Source organism: Pipra filicauda, unplaced genomic scaffold, assembly GCF_003945595.2.
Source record: "Pipra filicauda isolate LSUMZ 115617 unplaced genomic scaffold, ASM394559v2 scaffold3_size10097308_pilon, whole genome shotgun sequence".
In the NCBI taxonomy this organism is placed as follows: Eukaryota; Metazoa; Chordata; class Aves; order Passeriformes; family Pipridae; genus Pipra; species Pipra filicauda.
Window position 1 is genome coordinate 3,989,860 of NW_024104532.1, and position 26,168 is coordinate 4,016,027.

At 49.2% G+C, this 26,168-nt stretch overlaps 1 protein-coding gene across 2 annotated transcripts in view; it reads right to left on the reverse strand.

The window, feature by feature from the left end:
• The window catches only part of SH3PXD2B (SH3 and PX domains 2B), a 70,035-nt gene that overhangs the window by 33,504 nt on the left and 10,363 nt on the right, over positions 1-26,168 (reverse strand). For both annotated transcript variants that reach the window (XM_027718792.2, XM_039385275.1), the window contains exons 2-3: positions 24,843-24,923; positions 6,587-6,662 (exon numbers count right to left, since the gene is read on the reverse strand). In XM_027718792.2, the coding sequence (XP_027574593.2) occupies positions 6,587-6,662; positions 24,843-24,923 (157 nt within the window). The remainder of the gene's footprint in view (positions 1-6,586; positions 6,663-24,842; positions 24,924-26,168) is intronic.

The following is a 26,168-nucleotide window of genomic DNA, read 5'->3' on the forward strand; positions in this document are numbered from 1 at the left end:
CTTACCAAGCTACCCAAGAACAGGACATGGGAAAATGGCCACATGCTTATCGCAATTTTAAATCCAAGGCCGGGTGACCCTCCTCTGCTTCTCCCTGACTTGGCCAGGATCTGAACCACGCATGACTTGTGCAGCCTGCCAATGCATTTTTTAAGCAGAGATGAACTAAGCCAACCCAACTTCAGCTGGCAAAGAAAACAAACAAGAACTTTACGGAGGAGCCAAGTCTCCTGCTAGGCTCAGTTAATGCAGAATGCCTTTGAAACTGGACTGTCCAAGGGAGCACACAGCAAACCTACTCAGTGCTAGGTCTATCCTTGCCCTCCAGTGACAGGCATGGGGTCAGACCAACTCATACCAGAAGGATTGCTCCTCATTTATGTCCTGTTGACATCGAGGGGCTGAGACATTCATGGTGGGAAATGCTCTGCTCTGAAGTGCATTCCTTCTCAAAGCCTGCGAGAGCCAAGTCTGGCAGTTCTTATGATACAGTGAAAAAAATCACCCCTCTATTCAATCTGTCTTTTAGATTTTGATGGTGAATAGCCTGGGAACACAGAATTTGTCTGGAAGGACTGGGAACAACAACCAGGTCAGAGTTCCATTCATTGCCCTTAGCAATTATTTTCCATCAGACAAGCAAATGATCAACAGTTTTCTCTTTCCATCAGCAATCACAGCATATTTGCTGCAGAGGATTCTATTAGAATGATGATTTTAAAAAAGATGAATGGATCACACTAGTTCTGTTGGCAGTAGTAAGGAATAGCTGTTTTGGTTTTATGTCTGCCAAAATGAAATCACTGATGGGTGGGTATGTTATAAATGTCTGAAAAAATAAGTTCTGGGTGTGGGAATATTTAAATGTTTAACAAACATATGCTAGTGAATAATAATAATAAAAATAATATAGGTTTTGGGAATAAATACATCACCACAACTGAAGTGATCTTAAATTAGCCCAGGCATGGAGCATATGAACCAGCAGGAAATCCAGCTCCTCTCTTCATTTGCTCTCAATCTAGTATTTTTCAACAAGGAAGTTTATTTTCTAACAAAAAGCTGATTTTAATCAAAATGCCTAATTAACATAATTGCAGACCCTTCAGTGCTGCCAAATACAGCTGTATAAATCCTCAACTTGAAAGGCAAGAGAGCACAGGAAACCACTTCCCTCCTGGAAGGGAAAGATGGGCAACTTGCTGGGTCAGTGAGATGCAACATTTTCCTGGGCATGTTTTCCTTAGACCATACCTAAAAATGGGAATAACAGTGCTGTCCACCAGGGCTTTTCACATAGCCAAGGACTATATAACACAAGAGAAACACATTGCATTATTCATTTGGTCTCTGCAACACTTAGCACTGTAGCTCCAGAAGTAGCTGTGGCTGCCCCATCCCTGGAAGTGTTCAAGGCCAGGTTGGATGGAGCTCTGAGCAACATGGTCTAATGGAAAGTGTCCCTGACCATGGCAAGAGGTTGGAATGAGATGATCTTTAAGGTCCCTTCCAACCCAAATCATTCTGTCATTCCATGTTTCTAACATCCTCAGAGACTCACTTTCCTCCTAACAGCCTCCCAGCAGTGCTCCTGCCTCAACCTCAACATCAGCACGAGGAATACCAAGGGGAAGACATGTGAGGGGAGGCAACTCTGCACATCCTGCTGATAGTGGAGCATTCCATCAGCCTGAAAGGTCAGTGCTGCTGCAGACTCCACTTCACCAGCTTCTCACTCTTGTCACAAATCCAAGACTCAGAGATGATTAGATTTTTTTTTTTACATACATAATGTTATGCATGAGCAATCAGAGCAGTGAGTCTCCTCCAGCCCTGCTAGCACAAGAAAGTCATTGCAAAAGGAAGTGTGGTAAAATACACTGTCCTTTATAAACACAAACAAAGCTGTGAGTGGACTGAACATTTATCACCTGGGAATGTGTCAAGCAAGTTGATTTTGGAAACAGAGGACTGAGATAAGGCACTAATACAGAATGGCTGCCCTGGCACATCTCCCTGTGCAAACACCCAGACTCCAGGACATTATGCCTGCTTTTGCTGGATCTTAAAAACCTGTTTATACCTACAAAGAAAAAGAGACGCTCCACTAGAAATATTCTGTCTGGCCGTGAAAACTCCTCTGGTGCCAGAAAGGTTCCATTCTCCCAGGACTGGAGGAACCAAACTCCTCTATGGCTAATCAGAGCAAACAGTGCTGAAGCAGCTCTAAAGGGGGGGAGGGGGTTGCAAAGAAATGTAATGTGGCCCCCGCTGCCCCAGCCCTTCATCAGGACTGAAAAGTGCCAGGAAAGCCTGGGGAAAGGACTGATAAGGAATTTGTGTCTCCAGCAGTATGAGAGCAGGCAGGCCACAGGAGGGGTTAATCTCTCCAAACAAACAAACAAACAGGGAAACAGGGCTCTGCAAATTATTCCCTCCTGTGGGAATTCTTCATGAAGAGCAGAAGTTATACTGGGGAGCAAGGAGCCAAAAAACACAAGGCAGAGGGACTTCAACAAGGAAAATGGTGGAGACCTCTCTTGAGCCAAAGGCTGTTACTGGATCTCCAGCAAGCTGGAGGGGCAGAGAACCTGAAACACATCACCCTGCCCACCATGGCTGTGAACCCAGCCAGATATTTCAAGAGTGGAAAACCAGCTGTGCCTCTTGCTTTACCCTGAAGGACTCCGCCCCCTCTGCCCCCGCCCCACTGCCTCGGAAAGAATTCACTTCTCTGCACCTTTCAAATCACATCCAGATTTTCCCTGGCACAAGTTCCAAACTCACTTCAAAAAAAGGCAGCCCCAAATGTACACATAATTAATCCCAGCCCATGGAGCAGCCAGCTACGTGGGCTATTCCTGGGATGGGGGATCAGGCAGTGTTTCCAGGAGTCCTACCCTTACATCTGTTTGGCCAAGTCCTGCACAGGGGTTGCAAGACAGCCTGGGACTGTCCACCCAACCATGCTACAGGAGAGATGTCCATCTTACTAGAGCAGAAAGTAGTAATTAGGATGCCATCTCCAGCTCAGATGAAGATGGAACAGGACTGGGGCAAGTCAGGCACCATAGCTAGAAAACAGTTGAGCTGTCCTCCACCTCCTTCACAGGGCCTTTGTGGGGAGCTATGAGCATCCCCACAGTTGTTCTGGGAAAAAATCCCCAAAGTTTGTGGGTGGCACTGATGCCCATATCGAGCAGGCTGGTGGGCTGGGAAAGGAGTAGAAAGGAGGTATAATTCTTCTTTCTAAAACGATCTCACCAAACCCCCCTTTCTCTTCCTCCCTTCTTGGGAGTTCACTATTGTCTGTAGCTAAAGCTTCCTAAAAAGCAATTTTACAGCCAAGGTTAGCTCAGCCTCAGGCAACCCCTCCTTGCCGAGGCTCACGTTTCCAGTGAAGCAGACTGGCCAGGATCTGCTCCAGGCCAGTGGGGCTGTACAGAGTTTGGAAGGCTCCACTCTCCTTATAAAAGCTGTTTCCTGAACGATCTGGCACGGCCCTTACACAGCAGGCCCAACTGAGCTCATTTGTTTTCTTAGTTCATTCTTTCCTGGGGTCTCCATACCGTCATCTCCCAGCCAACAAGTGTGTAACCCTTGGTGTGGACTCCTGCGGGTGAGGACATTCCCCAGCTGGGCAGTGACAGGTCTCTGCTCTCCCACCAGCTGTTCCCAACTCTGCTCCAGGGAGCAGAGTCAATGCCATGCAAGGGCTGGGTGCTGCCAGAGCTGTTCCAAGGAGCCATCCCAGCACCACACGAAGCTGAGCAGGCTGTGCCAGTGGCTCAGAGCCAGCTGAAGGATCCAAGAGTCCACTTCAAATTCCCCTTTGTGGCAGCAGAGCTTTTCAGGCACAGTGCAGGAGCACTGCAATGTCCCACCAGGCAATACCAGGTCCCACCAAGGTGAGCTACGGGATGAGTGTGGTGCCACCACCCAGCAAGGGACAAGCCTGGTCCCAAACTTCAAGTGTAATTGATCTGCTCCACTTCAGAGGACCCACCTTTATGACTCCACTTCAGAAGACCTGAGTAGGCTGAAGGACTTGCACTTACAAAAGCCTCTTCTGAATACTATCAAAGATCTACTTCAAAAGACCAAAGTCTGTAGAAATTTCCCATAAGTTGAACCCTCAAAGCAGGCATTAACAAAACGAAGTAACACAAAGCAAACAGAGTTCCTGTGGGCTGGGTGTTGTAACTATGGAGTAATCATGGAACACTCTTCCCATTCCAGGAAACCAGCCTGACAGACAAACCCAGATGGCACCTTGTCAGGTTGTGGTGGTGACCCTGGGTTTAGGGGGCTTCAGGGTTTGCTAAGAAAGCCAGAGCTGTTCTAGAGGCACAGGGTCACAGGAGACATTTTTGAGAACTGCAGTGGCCACAATGTCTAATGTTGCTCTACAACAGACTTCTCAGAAAGCAGCGTACTTGCAGTAAACCACTGGAGCCAAATCTCCCCTGGTAATGAAATTCAGATGCTAAAAATGTTGCTCAAAATGGGAGCAAACTACAGTACTAACAGAAGCTGAACACAATCAAACCCCAGCAAGTCTAAGCACACTAGAACCATATTTTGCAGAGAAACAGACCCAGGCTGTTGGCACTGAGCTTACCTGGACAGCACCTCTAGGCTGAGAGAGACGAAGTTTGGGTTCAGCTGTAAGTAGCAAAACTTGTCATCCCAAACTGGGAAGGCAAAGAGCTGCTCGATAGAGGAAATGCTCTAATATATCCAGCAACTATTAAAAGGGCCTTACTCCCAAGTAAAGTCCTCTTTCATAAGCAGATAGAGCTTGCAGGCCATCTCACTAGGGAGGTTATGGCTCACTGTCCTGCTCCAGGAAAAGCCACCAGCTCCTGATCACTCCATAATGAGCAGCAAAGGCAGGAGGGCAAAGGTGACATAATTCCCACTTCTAATACCATAACTTCCTTCAAGCAAGAGGACTTCTAAAGTTGTCCCATGAGGACAGGCAAGGTGCAAGATTTGCAGTGGCCACCTCCTACTTGGAGGTGGGACAGCATCCCGTGCTGGAATCTTCACACCACACCACCCTTTATCCTGTGCTGGCACCTCAAAGCACTCGTGGTAAAGCTGCAGGTACCAGCTGTCAGGCATCAATAGTCTCCCGAGCCATCACAAGCCACAGCAAAAATGAAATGCCAAGAAATATTTCTGGGAGAAGCATGGACTAGCAGTTTTCCAAGTCAACATGTGACTCCCTCTGAAATGATATTATTTAAGCCTGTTGCAGAAAGGGAACAAAAGCAAAAGGGCAAATATCTCTGCAGAGGACACACACAAATGCATGCACTTCTCTAGAAGAAGGTCATCATAACTCCCCAAAACTGCTTGCTTACACAAGAGCCAGGTTTTCTTTTCCAGCAACTTCAACCCCCTTTTTCCTCCAGTGGAAATCCCAGTGACATGTTTCCTAGCAAAGGGAAACTATTTCAACACCAAGAAGGAGAAACAAGAATTGACGAGCGTGCTGCAAGGAGCACTGCTCCAACCAGGCTTCCCAAGCCGTGGCCTTCTGAAAATAGCAGCATTTTGGTGGGAATTTTCTTCAAGTGCAGCACAGCCAAAGCATATATCCAATTTTTCCAAGTTATGCCCTTTGCCAATTTGGCTTCCATTTTCCCTTGCTGGCAAGAGTACTTGTACAGCAAGGGCTTTTCTGTTGTATTCACATCAGGTGTGCTTTGCTTTTGCTGATGTTACAATGCCACAACAAGCTAGAATCAGAAACTCTTCTATGGGAAACCCAGACAAGATTCTCTTATTTAAAAAGGGGTGTAAATTATTTTCTTCACACCAGTCAGAGAAAAGCAAAGCTCACAAATGCCTTTATGTTTCTAGAAGAGCCAGGAGGCAAAGTACAGCACAAAGGGCTGCACTAAACAGACCTGACAGTCACTGGAAGTGATTATGGCACTGTGACATTTCTAAATATGCTCATTAGCTACTTGGGGGTAGGGGTAAGACAACTCTGTGGTCAAAGCCATTAGCTATGGGTGCATGAAAAACTCCCCTCAGGCTGGTTATTTTCACAAGGCATATTAGGGTTCTTTTTATTCCCCATAGCAGCAGCCACCAGCAATCCCACACACCACAAAGTGCCATGGCCCATTGCATCTGCTCAGCTGCACGTTGGGCTGACAGGGCACACGTCATGCCACAGAAATCCTGTCTTTGAGCAATCAGCCCCAAACATCACAGGAGGAAGCCAAGGCTGTCAATTGGCTTGAATTCCATTGTTATTTCCTTCTCTCTGGATGGCTCTTTGAGTTGCACGGGACAGGAAAAACAGTGTATGAGCAGTTCCCGGGGAGCCTCACACCATCCTCAGCCCTGTGCCGTGGCAGAAGCTGTGCTAGGGGGGTTGCTTAGTTGAGGTCTTCCACTAGTGACTTCTGGAGGGAAAGAGAAATACTGAGGAGTTAAACACAGATGTTTTAATGGACACAGTGCAGGCCAAGAACTTGCTATTGCTCAGATGGCTCCTGCCATGGGAAAAAGCTCCTGCCATGCCAAAACCAACATGGTTTTTGCTGGAGCAAAACCACTCTCCTACCTGGCAGAAAGGGGATGATCCTTTGCTTGGGGTCCTTCTGCCCTCCTTCCATCGGAAACTTATCCAGCATTTGCATCTAGAAAAGGAAATGAAAGACAGGTTACCAGCAGCCACAAACGAGCCCGAGGAGGACCTGCCTCCCCCAGGCACTGCAGGCTCCCAGGGCAGCACTCCTTCCCCAGCCTCCCCAGCAAGCCAAGATCACCTGCTCTTCCATCAATCCATGAAAATACAGGAGGACACCACATCCCTGATACCCCATAAAACACCTGCGTTGCGTTATGGTGGAGAGGTGCCTCTGGCTCTGCTCTGCCTGGGGGGAAGAGCTTGGGAAAGCTTGTGACAGGCGAAGGGTAAGGAAAACAAGTCACACATCTGACTGCTGTTAAGCAACGCAATCCCTGAGTCACTGGAAGCTTTCCCCGCCTCTGTTTGAACTCGAGCTGAGGATCTCTCGCCCCCGGAGCACTGTGAGCCTCCAAGGCACAAACGGTGCAAGCTGTGTTTTCTCCCATTAGCACGTGCCTGGGCTGACCCTCTGGCCAGATCTGTTCCCAACCATGTGATCCCACCAAACCCATCCAGAACTTCAGCCAGATCATCTCCATTTCCTTTTACTTGACAGAAAGTGCCTCTTGCAGCATCTGCTCAGCATGGGGACCCTCTCATTGCAGCCCCCCCGTCCTGCTCCAGCCCAGCCCAGTGCCACCAGTAGCACCCCAGCCAGACCAGAGCCCACACCAGGGCCTGTGTGGGTTGGCACCATTATGCCTGTCAGCCACAAGCTCTCTCTCTCTTCTCTTGCTGGAGGGAGGAAAAGAGGTTGTGAGGTGTCTGGAGAACCCTCCAGCACGTACAGGAAGAGGAGAAGGTGGGGAAGTGGCAAGGCAGGGGCTCGGTCCTATGGATCCCACACAGCCTGGCTGCCACACCACACAGCTCTGGAGGAGGCAGCAGCAAATACTAGTTCACCAGTTCTCCTACGCATGAGCCTGTGGGAAGAACAGCTAAAACACTCACTCCAAAGAAAACAAGCCCAGCACTGGCTGTAAGCACTGCAGGCAGTTTGGGATAGCAGACACAGGAGCACACATCTGCAGAAATGCAGCCTGTGGCTGATGGTTCTTCTGTAGTGCTACACATACACACACAAAAGCACGAAACTGCGACCAGAAAATATCAGCTCCAGACCTGAGAGATGCTCCAGAGACAAGGAAAGTCTCCAGAAAGCTGGCAGATCTCCAGGTTTTGAGGTCCCCTGTGTCTTTTCTGGCCTGTCTTACTCCTGTTGACTTTGCAGGATGGGGACTACAGCACAGGTTGTTGCACTGGTCTTGCCCAGAAAAGCCAAGGGAAGCAGGCCCAGCTCTGGAAAAGGGATGGGAAAAGGGTAAAGGTGCAGCAACTCCACCAGGCCTGGGGGAGGGATACCCAGAGAGGCATCAGGAGATGGTCTGCAGACTCCAGCACCAAGGCAGGTTTACTGGGAGAACACCCTCCTCTCCAGCTGTGGCAGGGAAACACAGTCCCCACCAGGCAAAAACCGTGGAAGGGAGGTGGTTGGCATGGAGACGTCCCACAAATCTTCTTTGCGGGAGGGTTTCCATCCAAACTCCAAACAACACTGCTTACATCACATTCCCAGAAGGGGCCATGCAAGATCCTGGGGAGATGGGCAGACAAGAGGCAGACAGACACACAGCCCTCTAGAGCAGTGCTTTCCCTGCCGAGCACATGAGAGCACAGAGAGGCCAAGTCTTGCTCTCAACAATGCACTCAGCCAGGTTGGGAAGAAAAATTAAAGGGAAAGAACCTCAAACAATAATTCCATTGTTTCTACCCTTCCAGGACTATTTTTAAATATTTGTGACAGACAAGAAAATAACAAAAAAAGATTGGAGTGGATGTAGTTTAAAGCATTTTGGTCTGCTTTTATTACGTGGGAAGTTGTTATATCATACTCTTCAATGATCCCTTGGCAAAAGGGAGGGGGATCACAGGCTGCCAGACTGTGGCTCCCAGATCCAGGACTGGGGCAGGGAAGTCCAAGTGATATATCCGGTACACAGCCAGGCTCCCCACAACAGAACGTCAGGACAGCCCATGTTTATCCACATTTATCTCCACTACCAATTTATCTTATCAATTAGCCGTTTTTCTTATTAACCCAGGAATGTCTGGGCAGTGAGTGTGTCTGGAGTGAGCCGGAGGTCTGTGCACACTGTGGGAGCCCACTGTCCCCATCCCGAGCTGTCCATTAACAGGGCAGGCGATAACACCGCTGGGGATGGGGAGCCTTTGAAAAGCAGCTTTGTGTCAACAGCCAACACGTTGGCAGACAGCTCCTTCATCAACAGGAAACTCGTAAGATAATATCCTAATTGAATCAATTAAGAGTGCTGCAGGCTGCAGGGGATCCCAGGGAGAGGGGAATGGACACGCTCAGCAGTATTCCCGGGAAGCAGAGGGCTTTGCCCAAATCAGAGCTGATGGTGCAGTTGCCAGAGGGCTACACCATGCAGATGGCATAAACCCAGAGATATGTCTGCTGAAGGAGCAGGGCCCCAGGTCTAACAGCCTGCAAGCAGGCCATATCATTTCCCAGCTGGAATAACCTTGGAGAAATTGCTGCCAAAAAATCACAACCTCAAGTCAAGTGCCAGTAGGTAATAAGGTATGTCATCACTTTGCTTCTTCTCTGCTTTCCACAATACAGTGGAAGAGTTTTCCCTCTACAATATAGAGGTTACAGGAAAAAAAAAAGATCTTCATTTAAATCTGATTTAAAGTAAAATGTCAGGGCAAAATGGTGAACACAGAGGTCCTGATTCTCTCAAGAACAACGAACCAGAAGGGCACAGAATTACTCTTGCAGCAAGTCCTGGGCAGCAGGAGGACTGGAGGATTTGCTTTTGCAAAGCTACTCTAAAGCCCAGGTTCTCCATCACTGACCATCAGGGCTTGTGTGGCACGTACCAGGGCTATGGAAGAGGAAGCCAGTCTGTGCCAGCTTCTGCAGGGGATGGTGGCTCACATCCCTGAACAAGTTATACTGCCACAGGCTGGGGGGTGATGAAATATCCAGGCAAGGAGAACAAACTCTTCCACTCTTGCACTACTCCAGGAGCTGATGTCAGAGCCAGGCCATGAGCCACAGTCGCAGGCATGGGGTGAAGGAAGTTCCCCCCTCTTATCAAGAGGATTTTTTATTAAGACAAGAGGCAACGGGCAGGAACTGATGCCCAGGAAGTTCCATATGAACATGAGGAAGAGCTTCTTTACTGTGCAGTGACGGAGCACTGGAACAGATTGTCCAGAGAGGGTGTGGAGTCTCCCTCACTGGGGATATTCCAGAACCATCTGGACACAGTCCTGTGCCATGTGCTCTGGGATGACCCTGCTTGAGCAGGAGGGTGGGACCAGATGAGCCTCTGTGGTCCCTTCCAATCTGACCCATCCTGTGATTCCGGGATTTGCTCTGCCTGCTTGACAGAGGTTCAGCGTAAAACCACATTCTCCTTTGTGGTCTAGCAAGAGAGAGCTGACCTAATCCATGCCTCCAGCAGACATGCCTGTTATCCAGAGCAGAGAAGCCAGCTTTTGACATCACCCGAAGGGAAAAAAAATTAAAAAGAGTTCAACAAAAAGCTTCATAGTCTGGTTGAGTGCGGTGGCAGAATCACAAGAGACTCTTTGTGAGAGCAACAGCATCCCTGCTGAGAGAAGGCAGCAGCTTGCCATGGGGAAAAGATGAGTCTGAGCCAAGCCTGCTCTAATCCCACACTCCCAAACTCCCCATCAGCCCCATCCCTCATGAGCTGGGGAATGCCACAGGCAGCCAGGCACACCACGTGTCCCGACGTCCCTGTGGTGGTGAACTTCAGATGAGGACATTCCCATGCACTGCTCACCCTGACTTCCACGTGCTCAGCTGGCCATTAGCCACGTCTCTTCTTACAGGAAGAAGAGTCCTCCTCCAAATGTGATTCACCAAAGGACAGCACCTCACTGATCCTCCGATGCAGTGGGAAAGGGACGCAGGTCCAGCGATCGCCTGCCATGATGGGAGCACCCGTCCCCACGGGACATGACGAAGGACACAGTTGCATGCTGAGAACCAGAGACTTTGTAAACGTGTTCCTGCAGATCAAAGCGCTCTTGAGCCCTGGAATCAACTGGTTTCGGAAATCTCTGCCAAGGAGATAGTCTGGGGAAGAGAACAACATCTGGCAGCAGCTCACAGGCTACTGTTGTTTAATCTTTTGTGATCCTATGAGAGGCACCTTCCCTGTATCTTTAAGGACTGCCCGTGAAAAAGAAGGGGGTGAAAAATACAACCACCCAGAAGACAGAAGGACAGAGCAAGCTCAGCTCCCAAGCAGAGATCAGGAGGTCAGTCCCGGGGAAGGGCTTCAGGGTTGCAGCACCACGTAACAGCTGTTCCATGGCCAAGGAGAGTTGGGTGTTCACAGACAGGAATGGGAGCTGAAGGGCAGAACAACCAAGCAGTGTGACGAATTCAAGTGCATTTTACACATTACCAGGCAGAGGCAAAGCTGGCCTCCTCAGCACTAGGAAATGGCATCACAGAGGCTGGATTGTGAAAACCTGATGGAAAACTTTAAGCATCACTCAGCAATAGACAAAAAAAGAATTAACTGAGGTCAGAGAAAAAAAGGGCCACACAAATTGGCAGCAGCTGCCACTGCAAGAGAAATTTCCTATTAAATCACAGGAAGCATTAGACAGACACTGGTGCCTATGAAGAGCTCCCTGGCACAGGGAGCAGCGGGCACAGGGCTGGGCCAAGACGGAGCTCTGTGCTCATGCTGCCCCCCAGGTACCCTCAGGACCAAGCCACAGCCAGGTCTGTGTTACCCCAGCAGGTGCTGGCCCATAACCACATGGATCAAACTCAGGGATGTGGGTTTCCCTGCACGTGGGGGCTCGGAGGATGTGGCAGCTTCGCATGCCCAGGTTTGGTCCAAGTGCAATGGTCCTCCAAAAGCAACCGGGCAAAAAGCTTCCACTGCCCAGGGCAGGATATGTTTCCATCCTGAGCACCCAGTATTTCATAGAATCACAGAATGGTTTGGGTTGGAAGGGACCTTAAAGATCATCTCATTCCAACCCCGTGCCATGAGCAGGGATGGGGTGCTGAGCAACGTGATCTAGTGGAAGGTGTCCCTGCCCATGGCAGGGTGGTGGAATGAGATGATCTTTAAAGTCCCTTCCAATCCAAATCATTCTGTGATTTTATGATTCTATGATTTTTGGAAGGCCGAAACAACTCCTGTCTGCTTTCCCTCCTTTGGTAAGCCTCTAAAGAATATATTTGGGAGAGACTAAGGAGAGAATGTAGTTTTAAAAAAAGAAAACCTCGTATTTGGAGAAGAGCGCTGAGTGATCTCCATTTACACAGCCCCCTCACAGAGCTGCTGATCCCTCTGTCTGCTTTTTGGGTGTTTGAAATATATTGCTTTTTCCATTCAGTCCATTGGTACCAAATCCTGGAAGTCACCATTCTTGTTACAGTACTTTACTAATCCATTTTCCACTTAATTCCTGGTCATTGTAGCCTCTAGATGGCATTTGGGTAGGCAGGTCCCAGGCTGCAGAGATGAGCACAGAAAGTGGCAGCACTCCATGTGGGCACCAGCAACAGAGCATTAACACCCTCAAAGCACCAACCCTGCATCCATGATTCACCACATTGACCCAGCTGTGGGAAGTGACTCCTGCCGGCAGACGTGCTTGGGAACAGAGCAGGAATACCCGGGGGTGATGCCGGTCTGCGCCACTTCCTCTTCCCCATCCCATCCATGGGAACATCCCTCCAGCACATCTGGGGCTGTGTCACACAGGAAGTACCCCTGGAAGGAGCATGGGAGCAGGGAAGAGCTGGCACAGCCCAGTGCCAAAGACCACAGAACCACCACCACAGCTGTCACCGGCGCTGTCATTGCTGCAGGGAAGGCTGCAACAGGCAGTCTGTGTTCACCCACATCCTCCTCTCTAGCATCCCAAAGCAGACACACTTGGAAGAGCAGGAAGTCATAAGATTTAGTTTCTGTTGTGGAAATGGAAACAACAGTGGAGAAAAAACAACACATTTGCCCTATTTCACGTGTTGAGCAGCCGGGGCGGAGCAGGGCTGTGCTCACATACTCCAACCAGAGTTAGTGTCACACCTGACATGGTGCTTCACACCAACTGCCAACCCCAAGTCAAGTGTTTCAGCAATGGGTCACAGAGTAGCTCCATGCACATACCACCCTACTCTGAGCTGCACACTTGCCAGAACCTCAGGATGACCTGCCCCAGCTCCTCCCCCAAATAGCTCATAATCTGATTTCTGTTTGACCCCTCCCTTCACAAAAACCTTCCCCACTCAAGATGAGGGGAAGCAGAGCAGTGCACATTCCTTGTCTGAAATTAATGCAAAATCTTCAATCTGTGGCAGGCCCGAACATGATGAGACAAAGGAGGAGGAAGCATCTGAGCTACAGGTAGGGCTGCAAAACTACAGGCCAGCCCCTTGGGAGAGCACTGTTGGTCAGCAACACCAGCCTCGTGACCCTCTTCTTGCATCAGACTTCTTGCTAACCCTCTATTTTCCCTGCTGTTCCTTCCCTAAACACAAACCCCGTTTTCCAAATGAGCACAGTCAGCAGAAAAGCCAATATGGAGAGTTTTTTTCTCCACATAAGGCAGGACTTCATGCCACTTGGGCTCACGGTGGTGTCATCAAGAGCAGCTCCACAGCAGCTGGGACCATTACACATGTGGAAAAAGAGGTCCTGCAGCTCCCTGAGGCATAACTGCTCAAAACCAGGGTCTCCATATGAAGATAGATACACCTTAGTCCTCAGCATGACCATGCTCATTTGTGCCCTCTCCCAGCTGGCAATAAAACTCTCTGTCTAGCAGAGACAGGAGATGATGGAGCTCTGGAGCCTCACAGATCAGTCCAGCTCCTGTGTGAATCCACCAGCATCCCCACCACACCTGCACCACCCGTCCTTGTATTCCTTCATTTCCAGAAAGGGTGGAATTGAAAGACACCAAGCTCAGAAATGCCCAAGAACTCTAGCTTGGGCAGGAAGCCTCTGCAAATAGTGCATTCCCACTGTGGGGAAGTGCTGGGGTAGGAGCTGGGCACTGCCACCACCCACATGACAGCAGGACAGGACTGGGAGCACTTCTGGGTTCAGACAGTCCCTGCCAGAAGGCCAGAGCTCACCAAGAAACTCCACTTATTGCAAACCCAGACTGCTAAGTGCTGTCTGGTGGAGGAGACCGGCGCCCACGGCTTACAGAGGAGTTAATGCACTTACCAGGGAGGGTTGAGCAGTGCCAAGCAGCTGGGGAATGGGGAGCCCTGCAGGGAGCCCTCGGGACTGCATAAAGCACATGCAGCACAACTCCAGGGGAAATGCCATCCTAACCCGGGATTTTCACCCTCTGCCAGGGCCCAGAGCCAGCAAACACAGAGGCACCGTGGAGGAACCCCAGCAGCAGGCAAAGTGCAGCAACCCTGCTGCTTTCTGTGCATTTAAACACGAGAATGCAGAGTTCACATAAAATTCAGCCCCAACTGCCTACCTGGAACTGCACCTGCCTTTTTAGGATCCAACCAGGACCAAGCAATGCCAAGGTTTTCCAGTACAAAGCCACTAAGGAGCATGAGCCCTGGCAGCACCTTTGAGAGCTCTTCTCAAAGTGTCATCTCACCACAGAGACACAAAGAGAGAAAATGTGGAAAACCTCTGGCCAAATGCACTGACTGTCAAAAAACCACCCCAGTTTTGGGGCTTAAAGCAGCCACCTGTTGGCACATGGAAAGCAGTTGACCCCTGAATGGAAAACTTGGAGCTCCTGGGAACTTTCCAAGGGGACTTTTTTATTTCCTGGAGCGAGGAGGAGAACTGGAAAATGCTGATTTGCCAAGAAGAAAATCAGCAGATGAGTATCCATTACAATCAATGTTTCAATTTGAAACACTAAAACCTAACTGCTAATATTAAAAGGCTTTTTTTTTATGTTTTAAGTGACTCATCAAGGGAAAGCCTTTTAAAGAAAATTAATAGTGAAAAACCAAGAGAACTTTAGCCTGCAGCACAAGACAGGGACAGGTCTCACCTCCATCCTCCTCCTCATTCCTGGCTCTCCAGGAGCCACTCCAAGCTTGTAGAGCTGTTTTTCTACCAACCTGGGGAGAGGGATCAGTCCCAGAAGGGTCTCAAACCTCTTTGCATCCAAACCACTCGCTGAGGGAGGTATTTCTCAAAGTCTGCTACAACAAAATATCCTCTTCCTCTCCAAAAAGGTCAAGTACCAGACCATGGTTGATGCTAAATGATCAGCTTGCAGAGGAAAATGGGAGTGCAAGGAATTCTCCATAAGGTGCACAACAGCACCTTTTGTATTGAAAAATACCTGCTTTGGCTACGGTAATATGGTATCAGCACTGAAAAATGACATACAAATGAAAGCTGCTTCTTGCCCAAACCCTAAATGTTCTGTCAAAGGCAGTATTAAAACAATAAATTCACCTCCCTTAATTATACCTCCCAAATCTCCAAGATCTAATTTCCACACTGCCAGGTAAAGACAGCCATAAACATCATTTATAATTCACTACTCAGTGACTCACCCCTACCACAAAGGCCTCGAGATATGGTACCAGTAAGGCAGAAAGGCTCAGGGAAGGGGAATTATGACAGGGAAAATGCTGGCTGTCCTACTGCCCCCAGAGACCATTTTCCCCATAGGTTACTGCTCACATTGCAATCCCAGGTAACAACAGAACACAGAAGTTACAACAGAAGAGGGTGTAGAGCAGCACCCCATATCCCAGGGATGTGTGGGAGCCACGAGGCAATGGGAAAATGAGCAGAAGTGGTGCCACGAATACAACAGTGCTGCAACACCCCCGTGGCAGTGGAGGAGCAAAGCCTCAGCCACTGGCAGGAAAACCATGGAGTCAGCATGGCACCACAGAGTGGACAGGCTGGCTGCCAGAGCCCTGCTGCATCCACCCACTGGCATCAGGTCACGTTTTTCCCTTTCCAGTTTCTGGCTAACAAGGTCCCCCTCCCTGCTGCCTGGAAGCCCTGAGTCACGGAGGAAGGGCAGATCCTGCACACCCAGCCTTGCTCACCCACATGGCCTCCACCAGTCCAGCCAATGGAGCGGCCTCTGCAGCTGGCACAGACCTGCCTTCCTCGTCCCTGCCACAGGGCGCCTGCCACACACCCAGGAAAATTCTGTGCTGGATCCCGGTGATGGGAATCTGGAGACAGACAAGCCTCAGGGCAGAGAGTGTGTAGGAGAAGGGCAAAAAACATGCAGGAAAGTAAGAAAAAAGGAGCATCACTTGGATGGAGCAGAGTGCTGGGAAGGGCGAGGAAGTGGTTAAATCTTTCACTTGTGCCCAGGCCCATCAGGACCCCAGGAGATCACTGCAGAGGTTCACACCTTGCTTTGCCAGGGGACTCCAAGACTGCAAGACATCCTCCAGCGAAAGCACTTCCAACAGGCAGTGCTGGAGCAGTGATTTACAGCACTGTGGTAGACCTGTGACAGCCTGATGTAATCCACTGAAAGGCATGGAAAAGAGTGAGAAATCAGGACTGCAGAAAAACACGTCGTCTCTTCAGCTTTATCACCTTCCTCTACAAGGACAGGCCCAGAACCACCATCTCCCAGCTCTTATTTCCGTCTTCCACTCACCATAAAACTGCTTCCACTTTTTGATGCCCATGATATGTGGGTGGTGCACGCTACTGTCTGTACTATATCATATAGATTTAGCAAAATAAACAGGTCCTAACCATTTTACTAAAAATCCACTACTCTGAGATGCAACACTCCTTTACACTGATTTACTGCTATCCCTCCTCAGCTTCTCCCCAGGCAGCATCAATCAGCTTGAAAGTGGTTCATTTTGGATCCAGAGCTGCTGCCACATGATATAAATTGCAGGTCTTTCCACCAGAAAAGTGGGCTGTGTTAGATTGATTAAAAGCAGGCGGAGACACTGGGTCTTGCATCAGCCCAGACCCACAAAACCTCACCAAAACCCCAGTCACAGACAGGCACCTGCAGCAGGGCCCTGGGCACCTCCCCAGAGACAGACCCCGTGGGCAGTGGGGAGGAGGGGGACCATCAGTGAGGTCCTGCCCTCCTGGGATCCTACTCAGCCCTCCCAGGAATGAGGCAGCTGAATTTCCAGAGTTTTTTCAATAAGGAGCTGGGGAGTGGAAGGGCATCAGCTCACCCCTGACTCAGGGAGAGGGGTGTAACCCCTCACCTCACGTTACAGCACAACCTTTAAACATTGCATTATCGAAAGACTCACCAAGTAAAACAACACTGGATTGTCAGCAAGAGACCATAGCTCCATCCACAAGGGATGGAACTTTTATCCTCCCCATCTCTCATCCTGCAATGCTTCTCCTGAGATGTACTTCCCCTGGGGCTCGGAAGCAAAGGCTGTGAATGCTGTCTCCTCCAGCTGCTCTGCCAAGTTTCCAGAGGGAAGGAGACCAGGGGTGCCAACAGGGATGAATGAACAGAGAACAGGCTCAGGAGTCAGCCCTCCTTTGCCATCGGTCCATCATGGCAGCGCCAGGTGATGTGTCTGGGAACAAGGGACAATTTGATGGGAGCAGGTGGAGATGGGCTCAAAGTGGAAGCGTGTGGAGCTGCACGCTTGGAGAAAAAGGGAAGGGCAATCACCTTGGAATAAACCAAGAGCCACTGAGTGCTGTTCTCAGCAGCTGCTCAAGAAAGGCTTTAGCTACAAGAACTGAAAATTATTTCTCCTGCGGACGCGCACGCCCCAGGTGTACTCTGGCCTGGGAACCCTCCACCAGCACCGACTCTCAGGGAGGACAAGCTGCCGATTCCCAGGGGCAGGAACAGCTTTCGGCAGCCCTGCTCTCCCGCCAGGCATGGAATTCAAAGCGAGTCAGGGTGCCAGCCCGAGCCAATTATAACTCGGTGACCTGCCTCGGCACTAGCACGCACGGGAACACGCCGACTCCTGCTGCCAAATGCTGGAAAGCTATAAATGGGAGACATTTGGAAAGAGAAAACATTGAGGAGCCAACATTTAACTAGGCTGAAGTGCATTGGCCTGTACATGTTCTTTGTGGAGGGAGAGAGGAGGAGAACGATGAAGATCTTAGATGCACTGCTGGAAAAATACTGGTGGTTTCTTATACAGACAGAGGTATTCCTTATTTAATGGAAAGTGTTTCTCCTTCTCTTGAGTCCCATTATGGGAATTCACTATTTCTACACTTCTGCTATGGTGTTTAGGCTGCTGGCTCTCAGTGCAGTCTGGGCACAGAGGAAAAAGCAGTTGCTAGTGCTTTGTAGCAGAAACCTCACCATAGGAAGCTGTGGGTTTTTTCTTGTCCTTGGTCACGCAAGGGCCTGTCTTTTGTGATCCAGCTGCCTAAGAGTGAGATCCTGGTGATTTATTTTTGTGGCGGGGTGAAACCACGAAGTACATTGCACACGCAACTGCACAGAATTCTGCTGAACTCCACAAACCCTGGAGAAAAAAGAAATCCCCAGAGTGTTGAAATAAGATTCCTGTTACGAAATAGCTATTGAAAGAGCCCTGTTTACAATCCCTGGACACAAAAAGGCATCCATCTCCTGAAGCCGCAGCCTGGCAGAGCTGCCTTAGGGCTTTTCCATCAAAGAGGCCGCCCAGACCAGGCAGCACCCAGAAGGGTGAAATCCAAGGAGTGCCTTGGCTGGTGTTCCCACCTGAAGGAGCCTTGTGCTGTTTGGGACACATTATTCAGCACGCCTGCCCCTTGTTTTCCACATCTGAATTAAGATAACACACACTTCACCTTTGTGAACTGTGTGCCCTGCCAGAAGCCCAGGTTAAAGAGCAGATGATGAGGAGGAGGAGAAGGTGAAGCACAGGCAGAGGAAAGCAAGCACAGGGCTCACAGTACTGGAAGAAATGCAAGAGGTTCATTTTCATTTTTCAAGAGTCCAACAGCCTGAAACAAGCTGATGAGAACAATTCATCTTTTTGTGCCAGCTACAGTCATCTGAGCCAATTTTAATGTGTTGTTTTATTTAAAAACAGTCTGAATCACTAAGATACAGACTTTTCCCCCCTCCCTGCCTTTGCCTGGTGCCTCACACAACAGGTGAGGAACCCCCTCCAGAAGGCCTAATCTGTCTTCCACATCGAGACAGCAGGCACAGACCATTGCCTTTTGCCAATTTTCTCACAGAAGTAGGCACCACGTCAACAGACAATTTATTTTTTGGTGTTACACACAAAGCTGTTGGCCTGAGGGCTGCATGACTCTGTCCAAGATGACATGGCTCCAGGTGGGTCAAAGCTGAAAGCTTCCAGCTAAGAACCTGAAGGATTTGTTAAACATATGGACAATTTGGGAAACACATTCAATGCACAGGCAGACTGGAGTGGGAGAGAGAGCCAGAGTAAATTTTAATGTTGCTTAAAATCCTCAGTTTTTCTGTCCCTGAATCATGCTGCAAGCGCCCTTACTCCAGCCTCTGTCAAGTGTCCAACCCTGGGCTCAAAATTAAACCTCTGTGCAGAGAAGCAGCCACAGAGCATCACCTGCTCCTACAGCCTTCAGCTGGGACAAGGACTGAAGGAAATGTTTCTGACTGCAAGGGGAAAAGCCCTGGGGTAACCTGTCCCCAAGAAGGGCACCCCTGAAACATGACAGGATGGAAAACAAGACAGGAATGGAAAGAGCCAGGCTGGTCAAGAAGTCATAAGTCATATGAGGAGCGGCTGAGGGAGCTGGGGATGTTCAGCTCACTCAACAAAGGAGGTTCAGGGGAGACCTCACTCTCTACAGCTGCCTGAAAGGAGGCTGTAGCCAGGTGGGGGCTGAGCTCTGCTACCAACCAACCAGTGACAGGACAAGAGGAATGGATTCAAGCTGTGCCAGGGGAAGTTAAGGTTGGACATCAGGAAGAATTCCTTCATGGAAAGGGTTGTTGGGCATTGTAAGGGGCTGCCCAGGGATGTGGTGGAGTCCCCATTGCTGGAGGTGTTCAAGAATGACTGGACGTGGCACTCAGTGCTCTGGTCTGGTTGACAAGGTGGGGATCAGCCACAGGTTGGACTTGATGGTCTTGGAGGTCTTTTCCAACCTCAGTGATTCTGAGAAGGTGGCTGCAGCTGAAAGGCAGAGATGACAAGGACATGGAGCAGGGCTCCTGCCCAGGGATGGCACAGGGAGCTGGTAATATCAGGAAAGGTATAAAAGGGTTGGGTTTGGATGTAAGGATGTTTTAGGAGTGTATCAAGACACCAGTGGCTCTTGGTCACATGAATACTTGAAATGACTACCATCGTGGCTGATGAGCTCATAATTACAGAGTGGGGAAAAAATGTTTCTTTTTGGGGGGTTCCATAAAAAACCACGAAAGACAAGCCAGAATCTGTTCTCTAACCAACAGGATCCTTCCAAGAAACTTGTTAACCTCCTGCTGAGTGATGCATCCAACGTGATCCAATGGAGCCCTGCAGTCACTGCACAGCTCTTCCCCTGCCAGCACGGCTGGAAGCATCTCTCAGGCACACCAGACCCTGGTCCTTTATCTCTGTCCACCAGAGAAGGCACTCAGATGTCTGATCACCAACTTCCATGCCAGCAAACACTCCCAGCATACCTGCCAGCCCCAATTAGTGTCCTGGATACAACTGGCATCCTTGAAAGCATCAATCTTACTGCCTTTATTTCTTAGGAACAGCATCCATCTGCTCCCAATAGCTCACATCTGGCATAGTGAGTGTTATTCAAGAGCCTCAATCCTATTTGAAGGAAATTATTCCTCCAGCCAAGAGATTCATGCAGAACTGAGTTTGGTGTTTGCAGTTACAAATTTACTACAAATCATACAGTTACAGGCGGTTGCAAGCTTTAGAATTAAAATTTTATCTTTCTTAATCCCTAAAAAGTTGCCCTCATGTAAATTGCCACATGATGGAAAACACGGAGAAAACAAGGAGGAGAGGCAGAAGGAACCTGAGGACAGAGGATCTACCCAGGAAAAACGCTCCTGAGCACTGCCCAGGTCACTGAGAGCTTTCTTCTGCAATGAGTAGCGTGTAGAAGATAGAGTTGATCCTCAGTTTCATCATTCTTTTCCCAATTTCACCACTTGATATGGTACACTGAGCCTCCCTGGGGTGATCCCAGAGCAGAAAAGGTCACAATTCCCAAGGGATGAGAGCCACCACTTCATCTGCTTAAAACACTGGCCTGGGACTAGGAGGAAGCAGCAGCTTGTACCTCGTGCTGGGATACAAGAGATCAGTTGGGGAAGAAGTGTTGGTCACCAGCCCTTAAAGAGAAGGTGACAACCTCCTGCGTGACAGTGAATGGCCCTTGGTGTGGTCAGTGGAATGGAAACAGGTAATTAGGCAGAAAGAGGATGTTTTGCCAGCCTTGGAAGGGAAATGCAGGGTGGTGCTTGGAAAGGCTGCTGCAGCAATGAGATGTAAACCTGGACTTCTGCAGGAGAGAGCCAGGTTTGGGCTTGGGCACCAAAGGGAAGAGCTCTGCAAATCCACAGTACTTGGGCCAAACCTTGAATGCTCCCAGCTGGAAACAGCAGAGCCTTTGTGGCATTGCTGCGACCAGCAAGGTGGCTTTAGACATTCCCCATTTCAGCAGGGAGAAGACAACTGGTCTGACATCTCTGCATCCAGACAGATGCAGGAAGGATTTTATCATGGGAAGGGTTGTCAGGCATTGGAGTGGGCTGCCCAGGGAGTCAGAAGTCACCGTTCCCTGAAGGTATTCAAGGAACAACTGGACGTGGCACTCAGTGCTCTGGTCTGGTTGACAAGGTGATGATCGGTCAAATGTTGGACTTGATCTTGGAGGTCTTTTCCAAACTAAATGATTCCATGGAATCAGAGATCAGTAAACTCCAGGCTTCACTCCTGTTTTGGCTCAGCAGATGGTTTGTTTTGAGTGTCATTCCTGCCTGGCTGGGGAGGGAAGGACACTGCCCTCCGGCTGCAGTGGGAGCCGGCGAGGCTGTCAGTATTAAGCGTGCACGTGTTTTACTTGGCCCTACTCCTAAAATAATTGTTTGGCCACAATGGAAGGTGACAAGCAAATCAGCTGTGGCCCCACAGGGAATACCAGGAGAAAATCCCCAACCACTCACACATCTGTGGCTGTGCTGCTCTGAACTGCAGCATCACATCAGCCAAGGGTCAGCCCCCACCAGCCCTCACTCCTGCGCCATCAAGTTCTCCTTTTGGATCAAATGGCTTCCGTCTCACTGACAAGGAAGAGTCACTGAGAGCAAAAGAGGGTGCACCAACCTTCACCCGAATGTGGCCGGAGCTGCTCTTGAAAAAACAAAACCCTGCTCAGCTTCTGACAGGAGCATGAAAAGCTCAGCCAGAATCACTGGGAACATTGATATTAAATTAACAAATATCTCTACCCAAACATGCATGTACTGCAATTGCTCAAGGCTGTAAGGATGAATAAATTTGGATGGATTTTCACTGGATAACATGAAAGACAGATTCTTGACACAGAAATCACCTGCGACTCAAGTTTCCAATTCTTCCTCCAACGCACCAAAAGATCATCAGACCTGGACCCGGGAAAAATATTTTCCTCTCTTACTGTTTTCAGAAGCAGCTGAACCATTTTAGTCAATCAGGGTTTTCTGTGGGGGTTTTGGGGATTTTTTTCCTTTTAATAACCAGAGGCATGAATAATTTCCAGCATGGAAAATTTCTGCCTAAAGAGCTAAAACTGGCATAGAATCATCCAACAGTCACACAATAAAGCCCTCCAGCAATGGCAACAGTCAGTGCTACCAAGCCTACCTAGAGCATTTTTTTCCACTGTGCTAGGAGGATCTGTTTCACTCCTCGCCTTTCAATCCAATTTCCAGTGTACTGCACCACAAGTTTAAAATAAGGACACCAGGAAGCATGTGTGATAAGGGGGAAGGAAGGGAAAAACCACAGATTCTTTCATTCTTTCAACAGAGCCGAAAAGGAGTGGTTACTTTTTATTTTTTAAGAAAAAGCTGCAGGGAACCGGGAAGGGGGGAGATGTTTGCCTTAAACTTTCCCATCTGCACAATTATATATATATATATATTTTTATATATATATATATGTACCTCTGACTCTAAAGGTGCTCCAGGGTATTTTGCAGAGCCAGTTTGAGGCTCTGACTCCAGACAGCCTCCAGTGATGACACTTTCCATTTAGGAGCGTGCACAGATGCAGCCAAGATGGAAGGGGATGGAGACAGGAAGAATGGCCACTATTCCCTACATTCCTTCCTCACGAGGAGCAAGGCAGCCCAGGGAAACAACACAGCTGGAGGCACTATTTTATTGAATAAACCCCAAAAGATTGTGCCCTCCTTGCAGCAAACAACAGAATGAGCTTGGCCACCACCTTGGAGCACCAGTGAAGATAAGATGCTGTGGAGAAGGAAGCACGAGTTCCATTTCCTTCCAGCCCTGGCTGCTGCCCAACAGCTGTTCCCTGTTTATTTACTTTAATATTTCCTTGGTTACACAAGCAGCTGCACACAGCTTAACCCCTGCCTGCACCAGAAGCTGCCCATGCCACCCTACCTGGCCTTGCCCAGCAAGATGATGCAGGGCAGTACCACAGGGCAGGGGATGGACACCCAGGGTCTTGCCAAAGCTGGGCTCTCACTGGACCGTGGCCTCTACATGGTCAGATCCACAGCTCTGCAGAGGGTGCCACGTCGGGCAGGGGACAGGGCACCACTGACGTGAGCAGCATCTCACACAATCCCAGGCTCCACAGGCTGACCTGAAGCCAGGCTGAACCTGGGAAAGCCATCTGGATTCCCAGGGGCTTGCTTTGCTGGGCAGGCTGTAATTTTAGCATTGTCTGGATGCAGCGACTTCAGGAAAGGCATCCTCATTCCCAGGCAAGCACTGCACCCTTTGAAATACAACCTATAGCAACGCTCAGCCTCATGTGAGTAGGATGCTGGAGGCAGAAGATGCCCAGCTCCTCTCCTGGTCCCACACACAGCCCAGGAGGGACATGCCAGTGGTCCTTCTGGCAGCTGCTGCCGCTCCATAGATCACTTCATGCATTTTCTTCTCTCCTCTGCACAGAGCCTGTTCCAGCAGCTCAGTTTGTGTTTTGGCTCATAAAGCTCAGCCAGACCCCTTGGCTCATCTCCACCAAGGAGGGGGTGGAAAACACCCTTTGCCTGCTCACCCAGAACACTGGCTTTGGTTTTCTGCAACCCAGCCTGTCCCAACTGCCTTTCCAGCCTCCTCCCTCCCAGCTCCATTTTCCTCCTGGCTCCTCCCTGCACCAGGAGGTAAATGAATCATAGAATGGCCTGGGTTGGAAGGGACCTTACAGATCATTTAGTTCCAACCCCCTCTGCTGTGGACAGGGACACCTGCCAGTAGACCAGGTTGCTCAGAGCTCCATCCAACCTGGCTCTAAACACTTCCAGGGATGGGGCAGCCACAACTTCTCTGGGCAACCTGTGCAAGTGCCTCACCACCTTTACAGGGAAGAATTTTTTCCTAATATCTAGTCTAAATCTACTCTCTGTCAGTTTGAAGCCATTCCCCCTTGTCCTGCCACTACATGCTCTTGTAAAAAGTCCCTCTCCATCTGTCTTTAGGTTCCCTTCAGGTACTAAAGCAGATGTTGCCAGCTGCCCTCTGGGCTGGCATTGGCCCTCCCCAGAATGCCAGTGGGACACCAACCCAGGGAATTGGCACTTTCCAGCGGCAGCCCTGGTTTGCTGTGACAGCTGCTGGGAAAGGCATGGTATGAGCTCCACAGGAATGGAATTTGGGCCTAACTTTAAAAAAATCCTCCCCCAAAGCAAACAGAAAGTCCCCAATAAAACCCCCACCAATTGCACAGATTTCTGTTGCAGAAACTCAAACACACAGAAGCAGCCCTGGGCACACTTAGCCCAGAAACTGACAGCAGAACATTAAAACTGGGACTTGCAAAAGACCCAGGTTGTTCTCACTGATGTGCAAGAGGCACTGGAGCGAAGAGTCTGTCCAGTTTTTGAGGTTGCTTTTTTCTTGCTTTCTCAAGGATGCCCAAAATTGTGGTTAGGTTGCCTCAAATCAAAGCATTTACTGGTAGATCACAGCATAAGGCAGAAACCACACAGCTCAACAGACCTTCCTAAGTTAAAACCTCAAGAACTGGATAAATTCTTACCTGCAGGTCGAAGAACTTGCTGTACCGTCGGTATATGACCTCTGTGGATCCATTGGACCAGGTGACCTTGATGATGTACACCTGTAGGGAACAGAGGAAGGAATCAGAGAGGAGTGACCCAACAACCCATACCACAACCCCAATGCTGCTAAAGCTGCCAGCACAGCTCCCAAGGCTGGGTGTCAACCAGGGAGTTCACAGGAGCACTTAAAGTCATTTCAGAGATACCAGAACATACATAAGTTTCAATTATTAAGCTCCACTGCTGTAACTGAACTGTCTACTAAATGCTTATGGCTGTGAACTGAGATAGCTCCCTAGCCCTAAATAAGGGCACACACCAAACATGAAAGGGCACCTCCATGTAAAAACACAGTTCGAGTCCCTCCAGACACATTATGAGTTAATAACTGAGCTTTGCCATCCCATCTACAGCTGCAGCATCAAGTTTGATGTCAAGATCCCAGAGCGGCCCCCACACCAGCCTGGCTCCTGGGGCTGGGGTTTGCAAGAGCTCAAGCCCCCAAAGTTTGAAACTCCATCTGTTCTGCCATAAGCAGCTCTGAGGTTCTGGGTTCTTTCTGGGGTGCAAACTACCCTCCTGATCCTTAAAATGATACACAATCAATCCTCGTCATTGCAGGTTATTCACAGAGCATATGACCAGGCTTTTACTGGTGACAAATGCAAAACAAAAAAACAAAACCCAGTCCATTTCATCATTTGTTCTTCTATGAAAGACAACAAGGAAATAGAAGAATGAGACAACGCCTTATCTAATGTCCTCACTTGTTGTTCACAGAAATCAAAGATAACCCTTGATGAGGTGCCAGTGTAACACTCAAGTGATGCAAATCTCAAATTGATAACAGATTGACTGAGCAGAATGAGGGCACAGTCATTTTTTTCTCCTAACTCATGTCCTCATTTCCACCAGAAATTCAAGTATCAACTCACTGAAGCAGGAACAAAACATTAAAAAGCCCAGGTGAAGGGACCTGCTAGAACTTCAGCTAACACAATAAGGCATGAAGGCTCTTAGAATGCTGATGCTTTGGTATTTAAAACAGAATCCCTCAAGAGTTTCACAAGTTTTCCCACTGAGATGCCCATTTTTCCAGATTCTGGAATGTGACCAACATCCCAGCCCAATATCAAAACTCAAAAACCAGGAGATCACATGGATAACACAACGCTCAACTATTCGAGCTCATCAAACCTACTCAAATGCTGTACTAAAACTCTAACCAAAACCTCACTCTGCTGCTCAGAGGGCTGACTCAGCATGACCCACTGAGGTGAGGAGACTCCTGAGGAATGTCAAAC